This window comes from Vanellus vanellus (genome assembly GCF_965231255.1).
Source record: "Vanellus vanellus genome assembly, chromosome: 2".
In the NCBI taxonomy this organism is placed as follows: Eukaryota; Metazoa; Chordata; class Aves; order Charadriiformes; family Charadriidae; genus Vanellus; species Vanellus vanellus.
Genome location: NC_138906.1, coordinates 125,313,308 through 125,326,418, shown reverse-complemented (window position 1 = coordinate 125,326,418; position 13,111 = coordinate 125,313,308). Strand labels below are relative to the sequence as shown.

The following is a 13,111-nucleotide window of genomic DNA, read 5'->3' as shown; positions in this document are numbered from 1 at the left end:
TGGAGATGTCTGCGTTCTTTATATAGTTAATGGGATAGAAGTAAGTGACTAAGTTAGGAGGACTGGTTCACTTTCTTCAAGTCTTAAAGACGTTTTCTTCTATCCATTGACTATAGAGGGAGTTTGGGTGGAGAGGTTCTTGCCTTCTCAGGGACAAACACCTAACATTTCTGTAAGATCACTTAATTTAGCCAAATTAGATTGAATTCCTACACTTTTACAAAAAAGTAGCTACGAAAAGAGAAGTGTAGTTCCTTAGCAATCAGACACCAGAAAAGAAGAACTGCTAAAACTCCTTTGACAATGCTAAATTGGCTGAATTATGTGAGAAGCCGCAGCATTTTGGCACGCCATAGGAAGTTTTTCATCCTTTTTATTACCTTATAAAATTACCTTAGGAAACAAACACAATGAAAACAATATTTTCTCCTAGGCAGGCAGCAGATTGTTCCCCGGAGAAAACTGCCGTTAGTTTGCGTGATCATTCACCAATAGACTTACAAACATTTTTGGAATCTGGACATATACTATTTTACTCTGCTTTTTTATTAAGGCCCCGTGTCCGTACAAACAGGAAACCTATGAACCAGGCAAATAAATCACCTCTACATAGATTAGTTGCATGTATTCAAATCCACCTCTGAACAACTTGATCTAAAGAAAAAATCGCTTTATCCTGTTACATAAATGGTCAGTGTATTATTGACACAATGGGCTAGAAAAATACTTTTTACTGATCTTCTGTGTGGTTTCTGTGGATCACCATGGTAGTAGAATACTTATCAGTAATTTGAAACGGAAATAAAGTTTGTCTTATGACATTCAAAAAGTAGCTTCATGAATGAAACTGGAATTTATCATAGTAAAGAGCTAAACTGTGTATCTACATTGACCTTACATCATCTTTTTGCTAATATAGCTAAACGTAAGTGTAAGGATTAACATGCGTCAAGTTCTTCCTCGGTTGCATTTTATGTTGTATTTTATGATACTGAACCATTAGGTAGTCACAGGTGAGATGAGCAAGCATTCTTTAACTATCTGGTTGCCTCCTTTCCAAAAGTGTTTTATGATTTCCTCATTGTCTATATCTAAAAATTAGTGACTACCTTTCCTATCACAGCAGAGCTCATATTAAAATAGAATTTAGGAACCCAGTATGTATACTTTAGTCATAAAGTCATGACAGACTGCCTAGGCATAACTGATAATTGGCTCATAAAAAAGCAAAACTGATAAATAAAGAATTGATTACCTGCATCAAATATAAAAATGTATAGTCATTTTAATATCGGTCAAATATATACGATTAATACCTTCTGAGACATTGTTCCATATAGCAAAGGATTGCAGGTTTGATTTCAAAAAGAAATGAAACAACAAAAAATCGTTTTATACATTTTTTATATATTTAATATATTTTTCCTTCTTAACATTTCACATCTATTAAATCTTATTCTCTGTGTCCATATTTGTATGTATAACTATATATATGCACACACACTTAACATTAAAGCAGTTTACTTCTTCTTTCCCTTTAGTCTTAATGACATGGTTTAATTCTATGATCTCATACTGTTCTTTCCCCAGGGTGAAATAACCCGGATTAAATTCAGGATTCTATGAAGAACACTGCATCTTTGGGACCTGTTTCACTTATTAGCAAAGTTCAAAGTTATTTTTATTGAAGAACCAGGACAAATCCAGAAAAGCAAAAAAGCCCATCATGTTTAAGGCAGCTACATTCCCCAACAGATCTATTTTTATCCTTCATTCTTTGCCAGCAAGTTCCTAAATTAATTCAAGAAAACTATTTAAACTAAATATTTTCTTTCATTAACAATAACTTTTATAAGATTCCTAACCGGAAACGCTATCAGAAAGGGTGGAAAACCGGGCAATTGCAAAGAAGTCAATGGCAGCTGTGCTTTATGTTACTTTCTAAGTAAGTTAGGGTTATTTAAGACGAAAGTTGTCTCAAGTGGGTCCATATATGAAGTAAAGAAACTTTTCCTTCATTTCACTGTACTACAGTTGCTACAATAAGGAAAATTCTTTTTTTCAGGCTGTAAAATTGTAAAAAAAAAAAAAAAATCGAAACAATTAAAAAAAAAAGAAAAAAGCTGAAACATCTCATATGCTCACTGGAAACATTTCAAAAAGGTAAAAATCACCAAAGGAAATTCTGTGCAGTAAGTACCACGCATTGGGAAGTGAGAATGAAGCAAGGGGCTTCATTCACAATTTTTCAAGCTTGACTTCATGACCTTGATGATAGTGTTTGAAATAAGTTTTGTATGTAATTACCTCATTTTCTGAAATAAAAAAAAAACACAACCAAACATCCCTGCGATCACATTGATGCCCACACAGGCGATCAGCATGGCTATAATTTCAGACTTTTCAGACTTTCCCCACAGATGCTTGCTACTTAACTGTGCGAAGTATTTTTAGGAGATAAGAAACTTGTCACAGAGTTTCATAAAACCTTTTGTTAGCAGAAAAATGGCAAGTCCAAAGGACTGGGGGCTCCTTTCCTCTGCAGCACATTCTGCCTAGTGGTCATTTGTTGTTTTGCCTGTTTCCCCGTCAGCTGATTTTGTTTGCCCCAACCTCTGGGAACTGTCCCAGAATGAAATTCATGTCTTCTCCCCAGCCCTCTACCTCTTCCTCCGAGTCCGTTCTCTTCCTCAGGCGAATATAAGCTGTGCACTACCTGAACACACTGGATGTCTATGGCACTTTATGAAGCAAGACAACCAAATGGAGAAAGTGCTTTCAACACATTAGCTTACTAATAATGTATTCCCTGAGGTGTTTTATGGCTTTTTGAGTGCATTTCAATTTCTTTTAGTTCTTTTTTTTTTTTTTTTTTTTTTTAATTGGTTGTGGAAGAAAGGCAAAACTTTGGATGCAACCACCTTTTAGAAATATATTTTAAAAGTGGGTAAGAGGAAAGGCATGTGAAAACAAGCTAACCTTGCTTTAAAATACAAATAATGATATTCATGGTTGTAGGTTTTTTTTTAAGACAGCAAAGAGGAGGGATACAAACGAAGGTTATTATTGCCTAGCCTCCCAGTTCCCAGTTGCTGTTTCAACAGCCACTTTCAACACAATCTTGCTTGAAATAAACTAATTGTGGAATATTGAACAGTTTACCGCACAACAAAAACTAGGTAAAAGTAGCTGGAAGTCTCCGACTGCTACTGAAAGGGCAGCTTGGCATTTTGGCAGGAAAGGTCAACTTATAATGAGTACTTTCTTTTTCCATGTGCTACCTCTCTGCAAAAGCCAAGTGGCTTACCTGCATTCCCAGTCAGACTGCTCCTACTTCCTTTATTCTTGTCATCGTTTCTTTGCCACTTTAAATCAATAAAGATTTTTATTTTTTTTTTTTAAATTACAGGTTCCTTGCTACCTTTCACCAGGGTGGGATGTTGAGAGCAAGTATGACAACCCTCTAAAGCGTCTCGTAACTAAATAGCTTATAGTCTGTATTATATTGTGTCAACTTAAGCCTTCAATAATAATGGAAAGAAGGAAGACAAAGAGTCTCAGAGCCTAATATAAATCCTACATATATTAAAGTACATATTGCATATTCTGATGTTTTGCTTTGATCTAAATACTAGGGCAAGGCTACAATTTAATTTGGTTCCATACAAAATTGAATGAATCAGATAAAGTGCAGTGATTCTTTGCTGTGTGACAGCATCAAATAAAAACTTGCAAAAATATTCTCTCTGCAATAATGAGGTTTGCTTTTTAAGGCTTGCATTTAACAGGAAAACTGTGATTCTTCTGTTTGAAGAATATTTATAAAGAATGGCTTTTGATTTTATTGTCTCTAAGGACATTGTTTCTCTTAAATTGTGTTTGAGAGCGGTGTAGCGGTAATTTATAGCAATACAGATGGTCATATTTTTATTAGATATTATTGACTACTGCAAGACTTGTGATACTATGTACAGCAAAACTGGAATAATATTAAAAATAATATTAATAGATTTAACATTTTGGAGAAGTTTGGTACAGAAAGGCTATTTTTTTTTAATTGGAAATGCTATCATGACTAATTGAAGTTTACAATGTATATTCCAAATCAAGACTGCAGGACTGCATGTCTTAATGATGAGTGCTGTCACCTTAATCAGAATCTGTCATAACAAATGCTCCAACTATGAAGACAGTAGTTTCTTGTTATAACTTTCCCAGATAAGGTGACTATTCTGGAAGAAATATTTCTTGAAGAAATATTCTTTTTTTGCACTGTTTTCCTGACCTGCCACATGCTAGACATTGTCCTTTAAACTCAGATACATTATAAAAATGCAGATGAAACACACTGGAGCAACAGCAATACAGTGTGGCAAGACCTCTCTTTGCAGCTCGATCAGTACACCCAAGAGGATAAAAAATATCCCACAACTCTTTAGTCAACAAGGTAAAGGCAACAAGTTAGTAAAATAAGACATGCAGCAAATCGCCCAAAATGTAAGCAAATATGAGACAAGGCCCTATGTAAAAGGGTAATAGTGACATAGAAACAGATGTGGTTTTAAATGTCAGGCTGGTAACATCACACATTAAAAAAGGGAGGAAAAATAGGAGAGACTTGATTTATGTAATTCTGACACTGCACTGACTACATTTATTCACTTCTACATTTATTCACTTAGATCTATGTGCCTTAAGAGAAACATATATGGAAAAAAAATGGCAGCACTATGTTACAAGCATATCCAGTTCTGAGTTTTAAATGCTTCTACAGAGACCCAAGTATCAATGTTGGAATGACTACCTCTATAAGCTTCCCTTTACAAGGTCTAGAATGGGATGCAGAACAAAAAATCAAAGTGTCAGAACTCTGTAAGCACACGAATGCCTAATGCTTAAAAATGCTTAAAAAACAGTTGAATGTACATTTATTTGATAACACCCAATTTATTGCAGTAGTTCTGTCTTGGGAAAAGTAAATTACATATGTAAAAATTATTCTACTGGTAATAGTTTAAAGACTTCCTATAATCGTCTGTAGTTTTGGTCTTCATTTTACAAGGTTTTAAAGTTCTAAATTATAGACAGTATTTGTCTTTTGCACCACTACAGAATATACCACTGTATGAGGTTTGATACTAATGTTGATCTTTTTGGATTTGCTCCAAACATGCATATCTTATTAAACAACAAAAAGATAAATATTATTGTAATACACAAGCCACAGGGCATCTAAGAGCACAAAATCCCTGAAAACTCCAAAATGACAAACATCAGAGCATCCTGATGGTCTGCCATGGTATTTCACCTAAAAAATTGAAATGTGAAATCTGTTCCCTTCTTATGAGTGACATATTGATTTATTCATGTAATACAACATTCCGCAGTTGTTCTTACTGGTGCACCCACCAGAAAAATGAGACATGTACTACCGATTTATTTCAATAACTTGCTAAACACTGAACGTAGTCCTGTGATATTTTATTCTTCCCACAAGTGGAACAGATCATATTATTCTAATATTCTAATTCCTGCTTTGTACTTTTTTTCCTCTCCTCTACCCAGTGACTGACAGAATCCCTAAAAATTATCCAAACTTCAGCATTGTAAAGATGAGGTATTATTGTTCTCTTTTTTCAGTGAAAGTGAGGACAAATATACCTGTCCTCTTAGTAGCAGTTTCTTTCATTAGGCATTACATTTTAAGCATATGATTAAAGTCATGATTTCAATTGAACTTTTGAACTTTGTTCAAAATAAAGGCTTAAGTTCAGGTAAACACATACATTGTGCCAAACTCATACTCAGTTTGTAGTCCTCTTAATCTTACTGCTTTCATGCTACTGCCATGCTTCCACTATCAATATATGTGTGCCTCATTAATTTCACAGATACAGGTTATTTTACCCAGAAAATGTACCATGATAGAAAAAAGCAAAGTTCCTGTGAACTAAATCTTGCAACATCTTAGGGGCATTTGCAAGATAAATTTAAAACTAACTTTTTGTCACCTCCTGCTTGGCAACCTTACCTCAGTTTCCTGTCATTCCTGTCTGATGAAGTTCATGTTGTTTCTCCTCTGTCAAGTTCTAGCTTCAAGGTAAGACAGAAATGTGCAATTGCTGCAGTGTCTCCCAAGGAAATGATGGAAGAGGAAAGGGAGAAGTATCATTGCACTCACTATATAATAATCTGCCACAGACAAAGCAATGGACAAGAGTGACAAATATTGAATTGGGAGGATAAATCCCCAAAGACTCTATTAAGCTATATCCCAGAAGACGCTAACTGCAATCTATTTTTTATTATTCTTTTGTTATGAACACCTAAAGCTTATGTCTTGTTTTTAATTTTTCTTTTTTTTTTTTTTTCTCATTTTGGCAGCACTTGAATAGAATATTGTGGCACTGGAATAATTTTCAGTTGAACCAAGTTTGAAAAAGACCTTGGGTAAAAACTCTGCTAGAGCCATTAAAAATTTTGTCTTCAAGTCCCTTGCAAATTGCACCAATTAGGGATGTCTCAGCAACAGGTGGATCCTTAAAGACCACATGATTTTGGAGTATTTTCTTAGACTCTTCCACAGCACAGTTTTTTTAGACCTATTGGATAATGTCATCATACAATTCTTTAACAAAATAGATGGCAAAGAATAGAAATCAGTATTCATTACCACAGAAATTAACAGAGTCTAAAAGTTCATGGAAAGGCCAATAGTTCACAGCTGAATTGGAACAGCAGAACTGAAAATTCCTACTCAGAGCATGAGCAAGTAAAGTTAGAACAGCAGCTCGTTCCCTTTCTCATTGTCTTTAGCCTGCCATCCAAACTGGAAACAAAAAGAGGTAAAACTCTTTTCTACCTCATCAATTCATAGAGGAATTAGTGTTCCCAAGTCTAGGTTCAATTTAACGAATTCAAGCTTCAGTACATGAACTTCAGTTTCAGTATTGCTTAGACTAAACTTTGAGTTTAACATAACCCTTCTGAGTTTTGAGACTACTTCTAAAACTGACGAATTTTTAACACAGATGCACCTCAAGTGACTCAAGTTGGAGAGGAACACATCTTCAGAAATGAATGGTGCTTACGGATTCATTACATCATCAATTATAGTGCAATATCAAGTCACTTTCAACCATGCAGTTCTATAGTATGCATTTTTGTGGCATACTAATATAAAAGTCAACTCATGTTTCGTAATTTTAAAGTGATGTATTTCATCTCACATATAATCTTTCCATGGTTTTCCAGGGAGCTAAAGAAATGAAAAATAGTGGTATCACTCTCAGTATTCTACAAATGCTGGAGGACACTAGTTCTAACTTACTGAATACAAAGAAAAAGAGCGCATACCTGAAGTCTGCCTTTTCATGAAAATTTGAAATGACGTCAACTAGATCAATCAGCATTCTGATTTTTTTTTAATCTCTTCTGTAATAGAATATAATTTTCTGTAGCTCTGCATTAAAACCGTAACTATCTTGTTGCACAACAATACAGGTTTTATCTCACACCATACAATGACTGATTACCTGCAGTCACCATCTTCCAGCCTGCATTATATATACTCAGTTAGCAACACTGCCTTTCAAAGATGATGATGTCAAGACGCTTTGGTTTTGTTTCTATTCCAGTCTTACTGCTCTTTATCAGGTATTGGCTACAAAGATGATTCTGCAATTGAGTCACACCACCTTTGTGTCAGATGTGGACATATTAGATCATGACAGAAGAGATTTTGACCTTATAAAAATGAATTAACAATAGGCTCAAACATGAGATTTTGGGAGTCAGGGACTCACATTTCACAACTGTAAGATACATGTGGGAATGTAGGGAGAGAAAGCAATGCTCTTACTACACATTTGTGTGGTTTGAACCATCAGATGATTTTTTTCAGCCAGCGTGTGTGTAAAAAAGTAAAGTAACTCAGATTTTCTGGTTAGGACTAATATGCTTTTTGTGAAAATATCCATGCATTTCTTTGGCAGCTTTATTCAGAGGAATCCTCTATGGCCCCTCAAAGACACCAGTGACAGGATATTCATATCTCTTTAGGTACCAAAGTTTGAGCTCACCACTCTTGGGTCCCTTACCAGTCAAAGGAAAGAAAGACATGTCCTGAGGGAATTAATCTCATCACAAAATAGATGTTGAAAGTAAATCATAAGGATCACTCTTTGGACATTCTGTGTTAAGTCATCTAAAGTTAGGCAAGATAAATCCCACCCAAATCTACAGAGTCCCCACTTGACATACTGGTAAAGGAAAGCTTTTCAGGAAAAAAATTAGTTTCTATAGTTTTGTTTTCATTTGTTTTCTTCTTTTTCAAAAGGTAAATGTGAGAAGGTATGTGTAAGTTAACATTTCTATGAACTACACAGTATTTAAATGAAACAAATTATTTTCCATAATCCCTAGACAGAAAAAAGAAGTTAATTGAAACTAAAAATCAGTCAATTTGTCCAAAACTTCAAATAAAGTCCTTTACTCTCTGTGTTTCTTTGGTACTGGATGCCACGATAAGGGAGAACAAGTGTGAGTAAATGCCTCTGTCAGAGGAAAAACGCTAACATCAACAGTATGTGTATGTCAATAACCATCTTGTAGAGAAAGAAAATACAGGGACCTCTAATCACATCTAATCATTGTTCCGAGCAACAGTTTGGGTTTTTCCCCTCTGTGTTTCTAACGTTTCTTATATTGACTTATCACATATGCTGTCAAATAACTAATTCTTTCTGGCAACTGACAATTTAAGAGAAAAGTATATTACAGAAAAGTCACTGTTATTGGTTTCCATAAACTCATATGGACTGTGAACAATTAGGACAGTTCTAAAAATAGATTCATGGAAAATTGTCATAAGCCTTAACTCCCACAGTTACTTTACAGGATGTCTTTGGTATAAAGCAAACACAAATATTGGCATAATAGTTGTATAATCTACTATTTCCATCTTATAAAACAACAGATACATCGTTTCTGTATTTTATGGAAAATAGTGTAGAATTATAAACTGTATTCATTTTTAAAACACTGAAAATAGATGATATAACAACAGTGCATTACCGAAATTCAAGCTACACTAAGCAACCATAATTATGGTCTCATCAGAGCTACATAAAACATTATCAGATAAAATTTAGGTGCATCTGTCTATTGCTATAAGTAAACAAATACACTGCTTAGGTAGGAAGAATCATTAATAGTCGGAATTAAAGATGGCAAGACAAAAAATCAGCACCCTCATTTGTCAGGACACCCAGTGAGACAAGAAAGGTTCTATACAGCAACAGCATTGTAAGGATGAATAAATAGCCACAAAGTTCTCTTGTACTGCATGGAAGCTTGCAGATGGTGGATGAATTCACGTCTGTCACATATTTATAATACAATGACTTTTACATATTGCTGCCAGATGGAACATAATTTTGCATCTTGAATATAAATCTCCGAGAAATACAACTTCCTTCAATGTGTTCCCTGTATTTGAAACAAAAGCAAATTCAGAGACAGGTTTGGGAGGCTAAAGCAGATTTAAGGAAATCTGAGAGAATATAAATCAAACCCTCAAGGGTTTCCTTGTTATAACTCAATTCAAAATAATGGAGTTACCCATGCGTTCTGTATTTTTTGAGGAAAAACAGGAAAGGTATCATAGAGACTTCCACAGGAAAAAAACTATGTCATCTATCAAATGCAAAACACGTCCTAGGCAGGTCCAGAAGACTTACGAGTTGAACTTGCTAGCAGTTTGGCAAAACTTTTGCATAACATTTAGTCTTGCTTCAATAAAAAGAGATACCTATCCCACAAGATTGGGTCATAGAAGTCCAGTACATGAAGCATAAATGCATTTAACCTTTGGTGATAACAAACATCTGTATCTATATCACAGAAGCACCTTGCCATTCTCCTTGCGTTAAATGATACCTAAGCAGACCTAATATCTAATTCAGATCTGATTCCACCAGTCTTTACTGGTGCTTTCTCCAACTACCAAGAAACTACAGGATTTTTTGCTTGTATATGTGCTTACCCATCACACCTGGCTTTCTCCTTTGTGTCTGGTCTTTGTTTCTAATGCTAGCTGGTATTGCTAAGAAGCAAGTAACTCCGATAGTGATGGAGTGAACTATATGACTCTAGGGGAGAATATTTTCCCATTCAATGATTTCTCACAAAGTCTGATTTGATGACAAAATTGAGTTGACTTCTCTCAGCCAGCCTCAAGCATTGTTTATATGCAGATAATTCTGTGTGTGAACCCATTAGGCTTTTATGACAGTTATAATCAAATATGATTGGGAAACCTTCTGGCTTACTTGGATCCATACTTACATTGTGCTTTGTGAGGTTGGAAATGTTACTTGCTATTGCTTGTAGCCAGTCGATACAGTCTTCAGCGGAGAGACACTGAATTATTCCACTGCAAACCCCATCCACAGCAATTACTTGGAACGCATTTTGCCTATAGACATGTCATAACAGATCAGGTCAGAAGAAAATTTCATCTGTTCTAGCATATCATCTTAACAATACTTGTAGAAATGCTTTTCTTTCAACTACAATGAAGGTCAGCAACTGAACACTGACAAATTGCTGGTTTTCCTGTTTTATAAATACCTGACATGTTAAAAAGATCATGCTAAAAGGTCAACGCAGACTATATTAAGATTCCATAAAGCTATAAAAAAATTCCATAGACTAGTTCCATGGAACCTTCACCAACACTGTGTGACTTCAGAAGACGAACAAGTGAAATAGCTGATGCATACCAAAGAGTATTTAATATTGCAGATCACAGAGAAGGAAAGTGTGCATTGGACACTGTGGGCAATCATTTGAGAAATTCAGTAGAATACAGTAACTTTTTCTCAAATACTTTTGTTTCATTTTTCTAATACATTGTTTAATTACGTTAAGATTCCTGTCTCGATATGCCTTGTTGGCTGCTCTTGGTTATAGAATTTCGACCCTCTTCTAAACTACTGATAGAAAAGCTGGAGAACTCAAAATCGATCAGGTAGCATTAATGATTTTTCCAATTGCATTTCTGAATATAGGATCATTAGCAAAATACATCGAAACTCCAAGAGACATCCAATGACAAGAGCAGTGACCACCTGGGTGCCTCTATCACCAATCTGGGCACCTACACAATAATCTGTCAGGCATTGTAGACTGACTTTCCACAGCTGAGTGCTGAGCAATTATAGGACAAGAGAAAACTTTCAGATGCTAAAGCAGTAGTAAACCTAATTTCTTCAGTAAATAGCCTCGTTGGCTAACAGCCTTTGGAAGGCTCACAGGTCTCTGGCTTCAGAACCAAAAAACCATCAATATTAATCCACATCCCACAGTAAGAGATTACTAAACATACAGAGAATACCAAGTTCCCCCTCTGGCATTCTGCTATAAACCCATCCGATAATGATCGATTCATGGTTTAAAATTAAGTACATCATTTAGATTCTTTGAGAATGGCTCAGGCAAAGTGAGTGTTATATTCTGAGCGCCATTGATGATAGTTTCTGACATCTCAGGAAAGATATCCATTCTGCAGAGGTTTGGTTTTTTTTTTTTACCTCTTGAAATTATATTCTAGTTGTGTAGAATGTAGAGATACTATCTATCTCTACCATAGAGGTCTTTCTGTAGCTGTCAAGTACAGTCATTTCTTTCAGTCAGGAGAAGCACTAAAAAATTAATTAGAGACATGCCGTTGCTTTAAGAGTCCCATCATGAGAACTATTTCTTACAGGAGAATAAGGCTTATATATCCTAATGTGATTATGCAGAGACCAGTGTTCTATCTAAAGCCATCAGCTAACTTATCAGTTTAGTTGCCTTTTCACATGGGTAGTGATTTTTCCTTAAAATCCAAAGGTACAAACTGAGAGCTACTTATTTCAATGACTCTTTTTCACAATAATTCAGGTAAAGTTCCTGAGGAAGATTTATTGAAAGCATCTTCAGGTGATGTAGCTAGCATTTGTTTACTATATCCTTTATTTTAAACGGCTATAAATAGAAATAGTAAATTCTTACAGAATAAAATTCTAAATAAGTCCTTACATAAGCGCATAGCATGATGCACAAATTTGTTCATTATCTCTTTCAGTAAAAATAGCATTATTTTCAGGACTCCCCTTCTTTCTCCTCAGCCTATTGTAAACCAAAGTAGGAATCCAAGGAATGACACTAACCTGCACGAGCAAAGAAAACCCAGTATGTTCCAGATTCAATCCTGAAGTACAAATTTCCCTTACACTACAAACACAGTGAATCTGACGCATTTGGGGCACCAGACTGCTCGTACTGTTTCTAGGTATTTCATCTGTGCACGTACAAAACCATTCATTCAGAAGTTCTTGCCCAAGTATCAATAAGTACAGATTATAAGATGCATGGCTACCTAATAAATTATTTCTGAACGCGCCTGGGCAGTACATAGCCTTAACCTCAGATTATTGCAATAGTATTTTTGAATTAGTCTACCAGCCAAAGTCCATACTACCACAGAAACCTGAAAAAATAATGTATTAAATACATGTTTTGTATTAAATAGAACAAATAGAAGATTAATCCCTTTATAATACAGCAAAAAATTTAAGATCAGGTGAATTCTTATTCAACTACACATCTCAGGTTCTGTGCCTTCTGGAACTCAAGAATCATATTTGAAATTAATAAGCTTTCCAAGATTAACCTGAATGCCCTCTGGAATTTGATATGAACACCCTCTAGTGTCTCAAGCATCCCACCAGAAAATCTAGAATACGATTATGAGGCGTAATAGTGTATGTGATAATGATATGATGTATTTCTGTGACAGTCTTTTCAAACATAAAAAGTTATTAGGCTTTATACAGTGAAAACAAACTTGTAAGTATTAACTACAGAAAATGTAATGAATTAAATTTTATGTTGCTTATAGTATTTTCAATATCTTTTCATTATGTTGTTCTTTATAGCAATCTCTTTTAAAAATTATCTACCTTTCTCTCACAAGAAATTTTGAGAGGGAGTCACATTTTGAAATGTTTAGACTAATTTAGAAGACTTATAAACTGTAATGCTAGCCACATAGAATGTTGGTTCT

The 13,111-nt window shown here is 34.9% G+C and overlaps 1 protein-coding gene across 1 annotated transcript in view; it reads right to left on the bottom strand.

Annotated features, from left to right (window-relative positions):
* SNTG1 (syntrophin gamma 1) overlaps positions 1 to 13,111 on the bottom strand; it is a gene marked incomplete at both ends in the record, with an annotated part of 170,941 nt that overhangs the window by 90,733 nt on the left and 67,097 nt on the right. The window contains one exon of the mRNA XM_082499225.1: positions 10,348 to 10,477. Within this exon, the coding sequence (XP_082355351.1) occupies positions 10,348 to 10,477 (130 nt within the window). The remainder of the gene's footprint in view (positions 1 to 10,347; positions 10,478 to 13,111) is intronic.